General features: G+C 59.7%; 1 protein-coding gene across 8 annotated transcripts in view; it reads right to left on the reverse strand.

Moving 5' to 3' along the window:
- ARHGAP26 (Rho GTPase activating protein 26) overlaps positions 1 to 18197 on the reverse strand; it is a 132135-nt gene that overhangs the window by 99620 nt on the left and 14318 nt on the right. For all 8 annotated transcript variants that reach the window (XR_013939343.1, XM_080555341.1, XM_080555339.1 and 5 more), the window contains exons 2-10: positions 14164 to 14259; positions 13196 to 13257; positions 12652 to 12723; positions 10763 to 10864; positions 8408 to 8518; positions 7405 to 7509; positions 6339 to 6468; positions 5890 to 5990; positions 3699 to 3793 (exon numbers count right to left, since the gene is read on the reverse strand). Coding sequence is in view for 7 of the 8 variants with exons in the window: in XM_080555341.1 (XP_080411467.1) it covers positions 3699 to 3793; positions 5890 to 5990; positions 6339 to 6468; positions 7405 to 7509; positions 8408 to 8518; positions 10763 to 10864; positions 12652 to 12723; positions 13196 to 13257; positions 14164 to 14259 (874 nt within the window). In the remaining variant the exon portion in view is untranslated. The remainder of the gene's footprint in view (positions 1 to 3698; positions 3794 to 5889; positions 5991 to 6338; positions 6469 to 7404; positions 7510 to 8407; positions 8519 to 10762; positions 10865 to 12651; positions 12724 to 13195; positions 13258 to 14163; positions 14260 to 18197) is intronic.

Below are 18197 nucleotides of genomic sequence, written 5' to 3' on the forward strand. Positions count from 1 at the left end.
GCTCACCCAACGCGGTGCCAACCATTACGCAGCCCTACGAGCACGATGCCAGCCGCTCCGGGGGCGCACCGGAGGAACCCGGAGCGATGGCACAACGAGCAGAGTTTACTGCCTTATGAATGACTAAGAGACCAAAACCCCAAAATGCTGAATACCTCCTGCACCCGTAAACACCAATTGGTATTAGAAGCACTTAGCTTCTGGCCCTGAGCAATGACCTAGATTATCCTAAATCGCACACCCTTTGTCATCTGCCAAATCAGCTGCTCCTCCTCCTACGGCTTATTTGGTAAGACGCTGGCTGTCATCCCTGTTCACCTTGTTTATAAAACTGATTTAATGCGCAGAGACTACAACTAAGTTTAGTTAGAAAAAGGGCATTAGCAGTAAACCATGCTATCCATCGCACTGGGGAAGTATTTCAGCCAGACACTACAACTCCATTCTGGGGCCAATTTTGCCGTAACGGTATCTAATGTTTTCTGAGCACAGCACTAAAACGCTCCTAACTTCCCACAGAGAAAATCAGAGCTGTGTGCAAATGCAGTGTTAGGGATTTCTTAGCCTTTCCCCCAAATACCTCTATCGCAGATTTTCGGTCTTCGGTATTGGGAATTTTGGAGCCTGCTCCCTGTCAGACAATAGGAAAAGGAAGCAGTGCTGTAACGACAGACCAGGCTCGAGACTTTCAGTTCTGGAGTGTTGAATCATCTTTGGAGGAGACAAGAACACATTCCTCCCCCCAGGAGACAATAGCTTCTCTGGGTGTTATTTAAAATGGCCCGAGCCTGCACCCGGCCCGGCATGTCTACCAGTTTCCCAAAATGCACCGCTGACAAGAGCCTGTTTTGTGCTGATGGATGCGGCACGGGAAGAACCGGCCGAGGCTGCCACCTCTAGGCTGCACGGCTGCACGCTGGCTGCAGCGTGGCCGCCTCGCTCCTTTCTGCGTTATCACCACGGCACGGAGCGTACACCGCATCCTGAAACACCTTTCCAAGTTGCTATCAACAGGGTAGCTGAAAAGCTACTCCAAATTCATGGCAATAGGAGATAACAGCACTTGAATGAAAAGGGAAATTTCATCAGGAACTCGCACGCGTGCACGGTTTGTTTGCAGTGTTGCTGATACGCCGGCGTAGCGCAACCGCGTGCGGGTCTCCTGGGGCCCCCTCCGGCAGCAGGCAGCGGGACAGCCCTGACCCCGAGCCCCACCTGGAGCCCCTGGTGGAAGGAGCTCCTTCTTCTTCTTCTTCCTGCCCCACAACTCACCAGGCTGCCATAAAGCCACCAGGTAGCTAAGCTGCTCTGGGCCCAGAGGGCTTAACACCAATTAAATACGCTGCAGGAAAAGCCTGGGAAGGACGCGGGCTGTGTGCTGTCCCCGCAGCACACAGGTAACTCAGGAGGGTGACAGCGCAGGAGCACAGCAGGGCACGGGCAAGCAGTACCTGCCCCGCAGATCGCCCCGGGGCCACCTGCAGGGTTATTTACGCGTAATTTGCCGGAGAGTAAGAGGAGAGGCTTCGGACACAAGTGCCAGGCGGCAGCGACGTGTCACCTCTCCATCACCACGGACATCAGCGGGGTTTGTGCTGTATGGGCACAGGTTTCAGCCAGAGGGTGGCTGACCCACGCCTGCCCAGGAGGGCACGGCGACAGCCCAGCAAGTGTCACTCCACGTGCTTCAGAAGGGACAATCCGATGCATCTGTCCATCACAAGCAAGTGATGCGTACAGAAAAATCCATCCACGTCCAAGCGAACCGCTGGAGAGGTAGTTTAGAAAACTGCAGAAAACTGCTCTAAGTCGAGCACAGTACATATGTGAGACAGAGAAGCATCCTGGGGATGTTTGCCTTAATCACATCCAGACTTCCAGCATGGGGCTGAAGAACAAGACATCAAGTTTCTAACTTCTCTATTAGCAGAGACAATAAAAAACAAAACAACACAAAACAAAAAGCCCAAGACCAAACCAGAAAACAACCAGCCCAAGGCGAAAAGCCCACTGCACAGACCGGCCTCCTCCGCTCTGTGAGACCAGGCTCGGACAGCGCTGCAGCCGGCCCTCGGTCACTGCTGTGCCATCACCCGGGGCCCTCCGGCCTGGACAAGGAGGGCTGCGGACCCCAGCCCATGTCGTGTCCTACAGCTCCTCCTGCAGCACAAGTCAGGGGGCAGTGCCAGCTCGCCCAGCCCACGGCTCCTCTTCCTCCCGCCTTAACTATTTTGGGAAGCGCTGCCATGCTGGACAGCTAATGGTGAGTTTTTATACAAAGAACGCGCACGGCTGACTGCATACTGAGGGGAAAAAAGCAGCCTTTAAGTTCATGCTTTCTGCCCCCGTGGCTCTCTCAGGCAGGGGAACCAGGAACACGTATGTGAAATGAGCAGTTTCTCAGGTTTCCCCGCCTTCGCCGCTCCCCTGCCATTATTTACATTTAGCAGGCATATTTCTGGAGTAGCTCTTGATCCCATGCCTAGCAGGCTCCAGACATCAAGGGAAGGTTCAGCCGTCTCTGAAAGCACTACAGAAGAAAACTATTGTGGTGGCTGGCTTCTCCTCCTCCCAGTTTTATTTTGATTTTCAAGTTAAAAAAAAAAAAAAAACTCCTCAGGGCATAGGAAACAAATCCCAGCGTCAGCAGAAATCCTGCAGCTTTCTGGAGGAGAGCAGAGCTCCAGGGAGCGGGCGGCAGCGGCGGGGCTCTCAGCACAGGCCACGCACCCCTCCATCCCCGCGGGCAGAGCCACGAAGCACGGGCTGGGCAGGGACAGATACAGGGGCTACCAGCCAGCATTATCCAACACACCAGGTTTTAATGAACTTGGGCTTTACGGAGCCCTCCCGGGCATTTGCACCATGGCCAGCGAAGGGGAGAGGACAGCTGGAACGTGAGCAGGCACAAACCCGGGAGGGCACAGACACTTCGTGACTTTGGAGCATGCTTTGGGAAAGCACGTAAGCTTCCTGCAGCGGGCAAGGGACGAGGCAGCGAGTAACACCGCGTGGAGCAGCAACTCCAGCTCGGTTTTCCTGCCTATGTATGGAAGCCACGCGTGATGCTAGGTAGACACGATAACAGGCTCTCCGTCCTGGGCGCTATCGATTCAATCCGCACGTATGCCTGGTTCGGCTGCTCAGAGACAAATCACGTCAGAAAGGATTTTACTCCTTCAGGAAAAAAGAAGCGAATGGGAAGTGCCCAGAGGAGCGAGCTGGGCTTCCACCACTGACCATCCACAGCACGCCGGCTGCAGCCCGGCCCCAGCACAAAAGCCAGAGTTATTTCAGCACATACCCGGTGCTGGAAAGAGGCACCCCAGCCCTGCCAAGACACATGCGGCGCGTCTTTTCCATACTTGTGACCATTTACCTTACACGGCCAGAGTCTGCGAAAGTGCTAAAACATCATTCAGTTCAGAAAGACCAGAGTAAACTCGGCACCTTGTAAAACGAAGCGCTAACTCAACATACTGAGAGCACCTGGCTGGGAGCGCCAGGGAGAAGCGTGTTTCCACAGCCTAATGCTTTCCACTCGCGGAGGGTATGACTAAAGCAGAAGGCAAACACCAAAGCTGCACGAGAAGCATCCAGGAAAGCCACCTGCAGACGGGGGCAGGCGCCGCGCGCGCACGCTCGGGGTGACCCAGGCTGGAGGTGCGCCGAAGGCTGCGACGCCCCTCGTCACTCACCGGTCGACGGCTTCCACATCAAAGCAAAATCTCTTCTCGATTGAGTCGGTTTTCCGCCGCGTGCAAGATTTGAGGGTAACAGCTTCGTCTTCCCCCTGAGAAGAGACAGAATCGCAGATAAGGCGGAGAACAATCAACCGTGCGCCTGCCCCCAGCGCCCACCGCACTTCCGATTAATGTGTTCAAACCAGAGGGACGTTTGGTAACATCAGCAATGCATCGCCTGCTAGAAATACATAATTACATATCCGAAATGAGGGCTTGTCTTTCCACCTTTGCAAACGTGGTTATTCCAAAACAAGGAAGTGTCCCTTCTGAACGCACACGATGAGCTTTATGCACCGAGTATCGCACGGCCCACGTTTCAGGCAGGCAGGGAGCGTTGGACCACAACTTTTGGGCAAAGCTTTATTTTCCATTGCTGAACAATGCATCATAGACCTGGCTGTCAACTCTCACTCCAGCGCTGGCTGCATTTTTGGCAGCGTTCTGCACACACAAACTCCTAACGGGAGCAAACATGTCTTAAAATGTTTATTATTTAACAAAGCAATGACAAAACCATTCTCCCATCCAGGCATCCACATCCAAGCCGTGCTGGATTTCCCCACGCCGAGCAGCAGTCGGACAGGATCTGCGTGCACTGCTGTCCTCTGCTGGAGGAAGGCCCTCCTCGGGCCCTGCCAGCACAGAAAATTCTCCCTTTGCAATTTTTAAAATCCACCGATGACTCAATAGAAGATAAATTCTGAGCGTGTTCCTGGAGACGGCCGCTTTTCTGTGCTCTCCGTGCTGTTCTAGATGACACCTTGGCTGACCACCCTGTTCCCTGACATCGCCATTTTCCAGGAAACCTATTTAGGGCCCCAGCAGGAACTCGGGAGGACAGCTTTGAGGGGTCTCTGCAGGGCTGCTCGCCAGGGGACTGGCACGCTGCCTGCACCCTGCCGCTCACCCGCCCGGCTCACCGCGGCTGCGAGGCTGCTCCCGAGCTGCCCCGCTGCCCCCGGTATTCGGGGAATGCCCCGCTTCAGACCCGCTGATATCAAACGATATCCGACGCCAGCCGCAGCCCCAGGCGCGCTCGTGAGAGGCTGGCAGCAGCAGCGCCTGCCGTGGCCCACGTGTGGCTGCCCCTTCCCGCAGCACCGACTCCGTGCCCGCAGCACACAGACCCCGGGACACCCGGCCACAGCGCTCGCTGGCGGGCTGCACACAGCCTGCACGGGGCTGCTCAGCGCAGGCAGCGCTTCAGAGCGAGCACAAGGCATGAGACCCAGCGCAGGCAGTGCTGCAGGGTGAGTACAGGGCATGAGAGCCGGCACAGGCAGCGCTTCGTGCCAGGATGGTGCAAGCCTCAAGACCACAGGCGAGCGGCGCCAGAGCGGGCGCCCGCCCTGCACGAGGAGGGCACCGCTGCGTGCGGCAGCGCCCGTGCCCGGGGCACCGGGGAAGCCGTGAAGTGGGCAGAGACCACATGAAACAATACGCAGCAGCTGACGATTACAAGGCTGGCATACTTGAAGGCTAAGTTATAATGAAGATGCTCCGAGGCAAGAGGAAATTGATTTTTAAAACTTGCCCTCCTCCCTTTGCCAGCTCCCTTTGCCAGCAGGGAGCCGCACAGAAGCCTGCCGAGCTGCCAGAGGCAGCTACCCTGGACGGGGACGATGCTCGCAAACCACCCCAGCTGGGAACACACCGGGGGGCTCCATTGTTCCTGCTTTAGAGGAGAGGAAAGCCAGACCCTGCTACAGCTGGGCTTACGCTGCCCGGGAGTGCTCCCCCTGCACTGGCACACGGGGTCCGAAGGGAGCTGCGCGCTCTCCTGCAGCTCTGCCCAAAAGGAAACAGCTTCATTGGCCAAGCCACAGGCACTGGGGAAGGAGCAGAACAACGAACAGACTGGCTCCCCAGCTCCTGCAGCAGGAACCAGGGACCGGGAACCAGGCGTTTGCACAGGTGTGCGTGGCACGGCCGCTGCGCTCCCAGCCCTGCCACCACCGCCTCTGCCCACAGCAGCACAGCACAGCCAGCAGGACACGGCACGGCCAGGGTGCACGGCCAGGGTGCACGGCCAGGGTGCACGGCCAGGGTGCACGGCCAGGGTGCACGGCACGTGGCTCCTCAGCAGGACACAGCCACACCAGAGACCTCCCCAGGACACATCCAGCTGCGCACCGACACTCACCGCTTTTCCTCCAGATTTCTGGTCGAATGGCACCATCGTTATCCGCTTGGATTCCCGCTCGTATGTGCAGTAATGCTTCACCCAGGCCGTACTGAAGTGACCTGCAAAGCAAATGCAGTTTTTATTCCCGGAACTAGTACGGTTTGACTGCACTCCCATTAATAACCTGCAGGTTTAACGATCATTTCACACAACGGAGTTCTGTAACTGTGCTTGTTGCTGTACTTCACCAGTGGAATAAGCACTGCTGCCCCTTTTTGTTTAGGGAAGAGAAAGCAGACCTGCTGGGCACTGGCAGGGATTCTCCCATATTCACACTGCAATACCCCAGCCACTGGGCCAGTCCCCCCCTCCCAGATTTTGGGGTCTGCTGAGCTAACTTCCATGTCCCCCACTCCAAGAAACCACTTCCCCCCATGCCCCTTCACCGCATCGCCCTGGTCACCTACGTTTCTCCTGGACGTAGAGGTAACCCTCCATCGTGTTAGGGCTGAGGTTTTTGTGCTCGTGAGGATTCTCCTTCATCTTCTTCATCAGCGATTCAACCTCTGACCTTGTTCCTTCAAAACGATTCCTTGTCTGCAAATCAAAACAGGAATGCATCCTCCAGCACCAGCACCGAGCATGCAGGAGCAGAGCTAGCCGGGGAGCCACCTTCCTGCCCCTTCTTCCATCCGACTTCAATAAATTCTTAACTTTTTGGTGCAAAGAAAACCAAAAAAACAGAGTGGCACAAATCCAAGCCTCAGGTGCCTATACCCCTTATGCAAATTCACGCTTATGCAGGAAGTTACATGACTCCGCATTTTTCTGCCGGGACTGCTGGCAGGAGGACCCCAGCGCTGGGTCAGCACAGCCCTCGCAGAAAATCGGACCAGCAGAGCCCAAGAATAGTTTTTTTCCCTGGGCCTGGATTTAATCTAAAAGAAAAATATTACAACAATTGGCAAGTTGTTTGCATTGTAAGTTTACTAAAAAAGTTGTTCCGAAATAACGAAACCAATCTGAGTCCTCTGTCAAAAAAAAGAGAGTAATTTTACAACAAAAGAGGGAAGCACAGCACGCTGCAGTGCCAGCACGCCAAATGCAGAGCCCTGCACCCGGCCCACGTCAGGCTCACGGGCACCAAGTGCACGCCTGGCCGCGGCCACGCAGGAAGAAACGCTGCCTCCCAGAGCCCCACAATCCACGCCAGCAAAAAACACGGCGCTTCCTAAGAGAAGCAGTGCTGTGACATACTTGCAGAGCCATCACTTCCCCTGCGGGCATGGAGCGGTGCCTGCCCGCCAGGCAGCTCCGGGGGGGCACATGGGGCACCAGAAGGAACGAGCTGCCACTCAGGCTGTGCCTGTGGCATAGCGCTATTTACAAAAAGGACTTTGCTTTCAATAACATGTTGAAACCTTTGCTTCATGGCACGCCCAATAAAAGGAGAAACCACCTTCACTACAACCTAGCAAGACGTGTGAGTTTTCTTGCAGGACAGGCGTGGGGCACAGCCGCACAGGCACTTACGTTCTGGATGCTGATAGTCAGCTCTGTCTTGAAGTCACTGAAATCCTTCGCAAGCTCGTAGCCGTGGTGGTAGAAGGTAAAAAGCCCCTGCAGGAAGGCCAGCAGCTGCATTGGGGTAAAACAAATCGAGACTGTCAGTCTTCCTTGAGGGCTGCCGGGGCAAGCATCGCTGGCCCTTGGCCAGTGACAGCCACCCACCAGCCCCAACTCTTCCAGCCCCACTGGGCCCCCCGCTTCAGTCAGTCCCACAGATCGCACCGACACCAAAATCCTCCTCCTTTCCCCACCATGCCCCTCCGCTCTGAACAGAGCTGGTTCTGCCCAAACAGCCCCTGCACAACCGCAAACCGAGCTCTTGGACAGCCCAAGCCCTTGAACTGCTGCACATGAACACACACAAACAAACCCCCCCGCCCAGGACCCCTCTCCCATCCCTGCCCCACGTCACTCAGACGCTCGCTTCGCTGGGAGCCAGGACGTGCCAGGCAAAGCAGGCAGCCACAGCCACGCTCACGCTCCCCTGGGCTCTGAGTTACTCCTCACTAAGAGGGAATTACTCCCTGCAAACTGCAGAGGAGGTTTTGCATTTCCTAGAGAAGCTCTAAACGGCCTAGCACTGAGCAAAGGCAGATCCCAGAAAACCCGTTTTTTCTATCTCTGTCACTCCTGCACACTTTTTCCCTTGTGAACGTTACAGTTCTCTCCAGACTCTATTTTTTTTCCTTGGTCAAATCTGTTCTCTTTTAGTTGCCAGCAGACACCAGAGGCCAGTCCATTACAGCAGAGATGTAGAACCAAGAAATGTTTTGGGTGCGCGTGGGGCCCAAGTTAACAGCCCTGTGCCCTGCACCAAGGGGTTGCCCAAAGCACATCTCCTGCTGCCTCCCCAAAACCTGCCCCACAGGGGGGCTGCTGGGGCAGGCTGCAGAGCCCTGGCCCCGTGTGATACTGCGTTCCTCAGGACCCCTCTTTGTGGGACGGAAAGGGCTGAGCGTTCACTTACGGGTTCCACGAACTCAAACATCTTCCTCTCCTGGACCTCCTGCACCTTGAAGACATACTCCAGGGAGACTTCGTAAAAATGCTGCCGAACCAGGTCCACCTGGCTGTCTGCCTGCAAGCGCCGGGGAGGTTAAAGAGGAAAGACAAAGTCAGCGCTGGCTGGGAGCACAGCTAGAGGGCATCTGGGTCTAATGGGGACGTGTCCGTGCAGAACGTAAAGACGCCAGTCCAGGGCTGGACAGATGGCACAGCGATTAAATATAAACCTGAGGCACACGAGCAGGCTCCTTCTTCAGCTGAAAAAAAGGGGTTTGATGACTCACGTTCTCACCTCCCCGCCAGCTGGGTAGAAAAGCACGAGCTAGAAGTGAGAAAAAGGAGAAGCCGCCGCACGCCCGACAGCACGAAGCAGCTCTCTGCTGCCTGGAAAGCCGCGCACAGGACAGGGCAGGAGGCTGCCGGGGCCTCCAGCACACGCCACGACGGGGTCACTGCTCAGTGCCATCCCAAACACCGCAGCCCAGCCCGCGGCACGCTGCCCCAGGGACCCCTCAGGGCCGCACACGCGGAGCCCCTGCCCGCTGCAGAACGCAGCCAGCAAACGCCCACTTGCATGTTAACAGCAGCTTGCTCCCGATTTTCCCTGGGACACCGCCGTGAAATGGAGCATTTTCCCCGTGACCTGCCACCAGCATTTGGGCTGGGTGTCTGCGGTGCAGAGGCCGAGATGTTTAGCAAATCGAGTTCTGAAAAGCAGAAAATATGATGCAATGAAATAACTTTGCCAGGAGTTAAATGGCATGTTAGGCTCAGCGTGTTATTTAACTGGTCAGCAGCCAAAGCAGCAGAGAATTCCCATGGTTTCCTTCTCTCCTGGCTTTGCTACAGCAGCTGCACATGTGGCCGCTATCACCCTCCAGATGTGGACAGCAGGAAGAGATTAGGAAATATAAAACACCCAATCACCCGGACACAAACCCTCATCTCTCAGCCATCAGGGTATCTAATGAGGCTTCAGACTGCTAATAAACGGTCGGTGTTGGCTTTCCTAAAACATTACCGTCCCACCAGCGAGTGCTCTGTGCACATCTGCCACGGCTGCTTCTTCCAGTGCCGCAGGGGAAAAAGACCCCAGCTCCTGGCAGGCACCAGCTGGCTCCAGCCTTTGCAGCAAAAGCCCAAGTCAAAGTTTGGGGTGGAAAATGCCAGCAGATGGCACCAGCAGCCAGCGCTGCTGAGCACCCACCAGTAGCAGCATCCTGCACGCAGCCGGCACGGCATGGCACGGCTCACAGCACCCCACGGCACGGCTCACAGCACCCCACGGCACGGCTCACAGCACCCCACTGCCCGGCGTCCTGGGCTCCTGCGCAGCCCCCCAGGGCCGTCCTCTGGCCGGGGCTCAGCACCACAGCTCTGCACGTCACTGCGACAGCCACAAGCGGCTCCTCTCTCCAGAAGGAATCCCTCCACTCGGGTGTCTCGCGATAGCATCTCCAACAGGAACCAAACATGGCTTTAAAAGGCTGCTGAGGAGCCGGGAGCCGCCGGGACGGACGGGTGCGACCATGCAGCAGGGCACTGACAAACCCAGCTCGCCCAGCCAGGGCAGCACTTGCTCACAGCCCAGATCCATGCCCCTCCTCACCTCTGCTCTGGTGGAAGGTAATTCCTCGTGCCACAGACGTGCAGATCTGCTCTCTCGAGTCGGAGCGGGTCCGCACACCGCTCCGGCACAGGGGGCAGCGCCCGCGCCCACCGCCCCCCTCCAGGGGCAGCTGGGGACACGCCAGCGCCCAGCCCAAGAGCAAGCCCTGCAGGGACCTGCAAGTCCTGCAGGGACCGGCCAGCCCTGGCCAGCCCAAGGAATTCCAGACTCGGAAGAAATGACCGAAAATTCAGCGTGCTCATCCAGTAAGAGCATTTGGCACCGCAGCAAACTGCATCGCAAGTAAGCAACAGACCCACAAAGCAGTTTAGAAGCACTAAGCCTGATCACCCTTCTCACGAAGCTCAAAGCCAGCGCAGCCACTTCCAGAGAAGGGAAATAAAGACGTCCGTGATTTGCCGTGGCACACAGGAAGCCTGCAGCAGAACCAGCTCCCTTCTGCTACGCTCTTTAATTATAAACTCTCTGTCCTTTTTGATTGCTGTCCATTTTGGGATCTCTCTGACTTACTCACCAAAACAGCTCTGTCCCCTTTCATTAAAGGAAGAGGGGAAAACCTGCCTCTCGCAGCCAACATGAGAAAAAAAAGTAGTTTACAGCCAAGAAAACCACTGCTGTAAGCTGCTTAAAGTATTCAAAAAGCTCAACAGTTACTGGCAGACATGGAAAACTAGAGGTTGCTCTCACCTCCTGAAGCTGGGATTCCTTCTTCTTGGAAGACAAGTTTAAGTGCTTTTCTAGGACACCGCAGTACTTCTCAGTCTCCTTGTCGTATTTCTTTTTGGCGTCCTGCAAAACAGAGCGAACACCGTGATGCTGCAGCCGACGGCGCTGCGCCAGCAGGAGGAGGCTCGACGGCAGCCCTTCTACACGGGACCCCTGGGTGGGAGCTGCCCACCCTCCGCTCAGCCCATACAGGACAGGACCAGACCCAGGGGGCTGGGCGCAGGTGAAAGCCAGGGATCTGGGGCTAGGTGAGGCCCCGCTGGGTGGCAGGGCAGCCAGGGAGGCGACCCCAGTGCCAGGGCTCTGCTCGCTTCCCATCCCCGGGCAGCAGCTCATCCCGCGTGTCACCAGCACGATGGCACCGTAACTCGGATGTTTGGGACAGGCAGACGTCAGCCCAGCCTTGTCTCGTGCATCTCCGCAGCCCCGCAGAAGTCAGCCACCAGCCTGCAAACTTGGGAGCTTCCCGCGAGCTTAACCCTCTGCTGGGAAAAGCCCGTGCGAGGCAAGGCAGCTGGGTTTATTTTAAGTTTGTTCTAAAAACCGATAGCAACCCTGCAGCCACACCCAGAGCAGGCAGGCTTTGAAGAGCCCAAATTGGACGGCAAACGGAGGCAGCGGCCGCAGAGCAGCTCCCTCGCCCCGCGCCTGCTTCTCATTACCCACCGGGCTGGGCTCAGACGCACCGCCTGCTCCGCCGCGCTCCGACCCCGAACGCAGCGGCACCGGGAGACGGAGGAGAAACGAGGCTGAGGGTCAGGCCAAAAAAAAGGGTGCTGTGCGAGGACATCCAGCCATGGGAGATTCAACCAGTGCCCCGAGGGCGGCTCGCACCGAGACCCTGCCCACACCCGGGCAGCAGAGGCGCCCGCGGGCTCCCTCCCCGACACCTCCACCCCGGCCGCGGGCCCAGCCCCGTCTCGCTGCCTCGAGACGCGGTGTGGGTGCTGCCACCCGCACCAGCAGGATGAGCCCCACGGCAGCACAGCCTTGCTCCGGGCTGGTGTGCACAGGGACAGCTGTGTCCACGAGAGCCCCAGGGGCACCCCGCGGCACCCAACGCATGCAGCGCCCGCTTCTAAGGGCACCGGAGAGACATCGGGGCAGGCGACCCCAGTCTGTCTGGCCGGGGTACTGCTGCTAGCAGGGGAGAAGGGCTGTGTCTGCAGAACCTGGCACGGTACGTTAGTAACTGGCTCGCTTCTGCGGGATCCCTTTTTGTGTTTTGTTTTGTTTTTTTTCTTCCTTTTTTTTCAGCTGCATAAACCAAGTCGGATCAGCCTTGGGACAAGGCACACCGCTGCCATGCAAACACTGCCCCAGCTCACTGGCACGTGCTTCTTGCGGGCAGCAGCAGGTTGTTATAACAACAGCAGAGCCACAGGCAGCGTTTTTAATTCCAGAACAAAGGCAGGAAAGAAAGGCCGGCAGGGACAGACTGTCCCACATCAGCCTCAGACACACGGGTGTGTTCCCAGGTTCACCCGGGCTGCCAGAAGCCACCCGAGCCTGCAGCGTGCCAGGAACGAGGGAGCACGGAGCTGAAGGGTTTCAGGCACCTGTGAGCTCATCCCACAGAACGCAAATTCTGGTTCGGAGGAAGAAAAAAAGTTCGCTGAAACCAGCACGTGATGTTTGGCCAACGGCTCACGTCAGTGCGTTACTTGCCTGCAGGTGAACTGGGAAGCACCGAGGCACTTTATTAGGAGCTGGGCTGCCCCCGTCCCCTCCCACAGCTGGGGCCAGCAGGGCCCGTCCCTGCGGCACACCAGGGCCCTTGGCACCGAGCAGCCCCGAGCCCTGCCTCTGAGCCACAGACAAGGCCGTGACTCGACGCAGAAGTAACCCACCTTAGCGGCGCCGATCTGCTCCTTGCGAAACTTCTCCAGCGGCGTGATCAGCACCTCGCTGGCGTTCTCGATCTGCCGGACACACACAGGGAAAAGTCACCCCACCTCCCCTAGAGCCCCACCTGGGCGCACCGTGCGCTCAGGCACCGCGTGTCCAGCTCAGCCCCCCTGCCCCTCGACACCCCCGTTCCTTCCCTGCGGGCACACCTCCGCTGGGCTCTGCTGTGCCAAGGACCCTCTCCTACAAACCCCCGTGCCTCGTCCTCCTCCTCCTGCACATCCGACTGGGCTCCAGGAGGGAGGCTGAGCGGCTTGCCCCAAACCTGCTCTGCACCCCAGCGCACCCTGCGATGTTTCCAGAAGCTGACAGCGCCCTCCCTCCGCTCGCCCCAGCAGTGCCACGGGTGAGGGAAGGGGCCTGGAGCCCGCTGTGCCCCCAGCACCGCCGCACGCACATTGCCACGGACGTCGCACCGTTGACCGGAGCTGAAACCTCCTGGCAGCAGCGGTGCCACCGCCGGGGCTCCCCCTCTCGGGGCCGTACCATGCGCATCCGCTCGTCCTCCAGGTTCCGCAGCACCGTGGCGAACTCCTGCAGGGACTTGGCTGCAAGGGACACACCAACAGGTTCGGCATTTAACAGCGCTTTCTTTCTTTTTTAACTCCGAGCATCCGAGTAGCCATAGCAACACATTCCCAGTGCTCGCCGCCTCCCAGGCTGGCTCTGGCTGCCCACCAGCTCCGTGGCAGCACGAACCCTGCCGTGCCGGCTGCTGCGGGGACCTGGGAGCAAGGGCCTGCCCTCAAACCTTGGGGGAAATAACGCCCAAAGCAGCTATTGGCCTGGGGATGCCTTCCCAGCGAGCGCACTGCATTCACTTGATGCCCAGCCCCGCCTGGATGAGAAAGCTGTTTGTGCTGAGACTGGGAACAAATAAGCAAGCAAATCAGGACTAAAGCTCACTCGCTCCGCTGGCTGCACGCTGCATGCACAATAAGCTCCAGGAAGTCCAGCCTGGGCAGACACGGGGTAACACGGGGCGCAGGGGGTGAAGTTGCCCTGTGCTCGGCCCAGCGCAGGCTGCGGAGCATCACCCGCCCTCGGCTGCTCGCACGCGGCCGTGCAGGGGGTGCAGCCACAGGGGCAGGCTGCTGCTCCTCTCCTGCAGATCGCAGCCCCCGGCAGGATCTCTGGCCGTGGTATCTCCAGACCCCTGCCCTCAAACGGGAAAGGGCAAAGGGCTGGATAATCTAAATGGTTTCAGATACTGGCAGTTTTCCTCCTTTCTGATCTGGCAGGGGCAGACTTCAGACGAGAAGCAGCAGCTGTTCTCCTTGTGAAGACTTTGGGGAAGTCGAACTAGGAGAAATGCATCGTTTCCACAGAGCAGGGGATAGCCCAGCTGGAATTCGGGCTCCCTTGGTGTCCTCCTGTGTTCCCACCCCGTGCACTGCTCAGCCCGGGGGTCTGGAGCGGGCCCAGGCTCCCCCCGCAGCAGCGCCCGCTCTCACCTATGCAGATCTCGTCGTCCGTCTCAGCGTCGCCGATGCAGCGGAATTTAAACTCATTGAGGGAGTCGGCGAACTTGCGCTTGGCTGACGACAGATCTGCCGAGAGACAGCGGGGAGAGGGGAAACATGGGCGTCAGCCGGGGAACAAGCCCACCGACGGCATGACGGGTGGGCACGGGGTCCCAGCCAGCAACCCCGGGAGGACCCACTGGAGGGGGCCCCTTCCTCCCCCGCACACCCCAGGGATGGGCTCTGGGGGTCCCGGCCAGCACCCCCAAACACGCCACGGGAGAGGCAGCCTCAGCTTCTGGCCGTGACAGCCTCGGGGGGCCCCGAGCCCAGCGCCCCGGGGCAAACACGGCGGGTGACAGCCCACGGCACGGCCGGGCACCGCTGCCGATGTGGGCACAGCCCCGCTGCCCCCAGGCCCTGTTTGTGGGCGTCCCAGCAGAGGTTGATTGCTTTACGAGTCACAGACTCTCTCCGAGAGCTGAATCCTATTAAGTTATTACTTCAGTGACCTGAGCGGATCCAGGACTGGCTTTCCGAACCGGCCCCGTAGCCCTGCACGCGCCCCCGGGCACCGCAGGGCTGCCAGCTCGGCGGGGAGCTCAAACTGCAGCAACGCGGGGCCTCCGGGCACGCAGATGGCATTAGGATCCCGTCCTGCTAAATCCCCTGTGCATTGCTGCGCTCAGCGTCCCCAAAATTCAGCGCGCTTTTCCCTTTCCGAACACCAGTGCAAAACGTGCGTGCACATAAAGACCGCGTCCCCCTCCCAGGCACCCGCTGCCTGGAAGAGAACTGAAGAAGAACCGGAGCGTTTTGCTTTCCCTGGGGGATAAGGGACTTTAAAGCTTTCCCCTAGCATTAAAGCTGCTCTCCCAGTGTCTGCTCACATTCCCGGGGCTAATCCTGCCCACCTCGCAGTCCACGAGCAAAGCTGCGCCCAGCTGCCGTCACCCAACTCCTGAGGCAGCCGGAGAACCGTGAAATGCCGGCAGGGAGAGGGCCGGGCAGCAGCAGGGGCTCGGCTGCTCGGGGACCCCCAGGAGTTACCGAGGGCAGCACCGGCACGGCCCCCCCGCGCCTCTCCTCATGCCCTCGGCAGCTCGGAGGCTTCAACCCAGCCCCCAGGAGCCCCGCAGCCTCCTGCCTCCCCTGGAATGGAAACGGGGAGGACGTTAATGAGAAGATGACGTTAATGACTTGAGGAGCCACTTCCTCCCCGCCAGCTCCGCGCTGACCCCGGGCCACCCGGCCGGGCTCACGGACACCCGGCCCCGGCGGCTGCCGTCCCCTCGCTCCCGCTGCTGCCTGGCCAGGGGCACACCAAGCCTGACGGCCCACAGCACGTATAAACAGAGAGAGGAGAGGCTGAAGGAGAAGGAGATAACTCCCAGCGTGGCGGCGACAAAGGGAAATCGCTCCCAGCTGCTCGCTGAGTGACACAACCAATTCACAGGGTGCTGCAGCAGCTAAAATTAGCGGCAGGCTGGGCCAGAAAAGCAGATGGGCAGTGCAGGGGGCCCACCAGCATCCTCGCATCCCACCGCACGTCAGCGTTTTAGGGAACCCCCTCCAGCAGGAGGACAAGCCCTAAGCACACTGCGAGGGACGGCGCGCAGGGAAGGGCAGGGCAGGGCGAGCAGGGTGCTCGCCCCTCGGCAGAGCTTGCTGACAGCCGCTCGCCTCCCCCCGGGCTGCGGGTGAACAAACAAAATCCTGCGAAGGCTCGGGAGAAACTTCTGCTTTGCCTCGTGCGCGAGCGAAACCCCGCAGCTCCCCACGCGCATGAGTCAAAGCCGCGCTGCACGAGTTCTGCTCCCGGCTTCTGGCTGGCTTCACCAACCAGCCACGAAACCGGGCAAAACCACCACAAAGCCAGAAAAAAAATATCCTGCTGCCCGAGCAACGTGGCTGGCCTGGGGCCTGGGCACCGCTAGGTGGTGGTCCTGGCACGGCCGGGGCCGTGCGGCTGCCGGGGGCCGCTCCCCACCAGCTCTGGAAGCCGCGTGGCGGCCGAGTGCCCGCGGGGCCTCCTGGCAGCCCGGCCGGGAGCTGTGCACGCTGCAGGGCCCCCGGGGCTGCCCGTGGCCACGGGAACCAGCCATGCCCCCGCGCCCCGACACTACCTGCGTCTGGGATGGGGGAGACACCCAGGGGCTGAGCGGCGCTGACCCCAAATCCCTCTCACCTGCAGGTAACTGGCGCAGCCGGGGCTCGCTGCCCTCCCCTCCCGCATGCCGATGCGGGTCAGTGCGCTCGCTCACGCGTGGTGCTAGAACAACGGCTAAGTCTGCAGCCACCGGGTTTCCGTGCTGTTCCTGCCTGTCCTCCCCCCTGCTCCGGCGAGGGGCAGCTCCTGCCCCACGCTCTCCCCCACCTGCTGCGTTCCCCCTCTCCGTTCCCACCCGGTGCCGTGCCGTGCCCCGAGGCGCCCCGCTCCCCGCACCTGTTTCAGGAGGAGGATCCCTTTCGGAAAGTCAATTTGACAGAAAGCAGGCACGAGCACGGCATGCCAGAGGTCCAGCTGCGTAACCACGGCAACGAGCAATCTAAATAAAATGCCCTTTTAAAAGTGATGTATGGGCTCGTTACTGCAATATAGGGTTACCAGCTCAAACGTTTACGGGAACTGCTACAGTAGCGCTCCCCTTCCTGAGAACTCTGCCCTTCCTGGAGGAGGGTTACGACTCGGACAGGGTGCCAAAAGGGAGAAAGCTGCAGGCAGCTGGGGACGAGGGACGTGAAAGGAGCGGGCAGGGACACCGCCACGCACCCCGCGTGCTGGGCAGGGCATGAGAGCAGCGGTGAGCTCCAGGGACGGGGCGAGAGCCCGCGGGTCCCAGGAGCTACACGTGGGGCCCGCAGCCCCCGGCAGGACGCCCAGCGGGGAGGCTGACCCACAGCCACCGCTCCCCAGCAGCCCCACGCGCGGCTCAGTGCTGCTCCCAGTCCCTTGCGTAACCTCGAGCTGAACCGCAGCCAGGTCCCGGCGGCGTTCGCCCGTGGTGCGAGCGCCCCTGAGCTGCCTTTGTGCCCGGGTCCCACCGGCAAAGGCTGCTGACAGCCTTCGAGGCAAACCTGCACGGGTCAGGTAACCAACAGCAGAGCTCGCACCTCTGTCCGCACAGCCTCGCAGCTCCAGGACCCGGGCTCCTTCCAAAATTTGTGGGGACCGAGAGGACAGCAGCCCACAGCCCCTCTCCTGCCCGGGGTCCCCGTGCCCCTCACGCCCACTGCCCCCGTTCAGCCCTCCCCGGTGTCACCTCCCGGCCCTCAGCACTCAGCTGCATCATCCTTCTGGGAAGCAGCTTCTGTAACCGCAAGGGGACTGAAGTGTTTGGTTTCTAAGTAAAAAGCCCTTCCCCAAAGACATTTGGAAACGCTGCAGAAGGCCGGCCCTACAACGAAGGCGCTTTGATTTCGTAACCCCGTCCGTGCGCACCCTCCTGGTGCGAGGAAAGCCCCGTCCCGGGCACGGCTCCGCTGCTCCGTGCCCTGCAAACCCGCTGCCCGCCGGCACGCCTCCCTTGGGGCGGCGGGGTGTCACAACGGGGGCACCGCAGGCAGGTGAGGGGACAGACCAAAGGTGCCAAGTGAAATTCGGGGTTATCGGGCGGATCTGGCTGCACGGGGCACGGGGACGCGGGAGGCCGGCCGCACGCTGCGCCGCAGGTCCAGCGCCTGTCCCGCCTGAAACACTCTGTTCTCACCCAGAGCGGTGTTTCTACACTTCCTGTGAAGAAAATTGCTTAATAATCTATATTTAAAGCTGAATTGGACACAACAGGAACCGCGACGCCTGCCCCTTCCTTCCCCCGCGGCAGGGAGCAGCGGGCTCGTCCGGCCGGGCCAGGCAGCCCCTCGCAGGGCCTGCAGGAGGGACGGGAGGGTCCCCGGCAGCGCGGGAGCTGCTGTCAGCACCCCTGCCCTCTGCCCTGCTGTCACTGCGACGAGGAGCGTCCCTCGCCCCGCCGTGTGCATCCCTTGCCCCATGGCACAGGGGCGCTGCGTGTCTGCTCCCCCGC

Source organism: Anser brachyrhynchus, assembly GCF_964034855.1.
Source record: "Anser brachyrhynchus genome assembly, chromosome: 14".
Classification (NCBI taxonomy): domain Eukaryota; kingdom Metazoa; phylum Chordata; class Aves; order Anseriformes; family Anatidae; genus Anser; species Anser brachyrhynchus.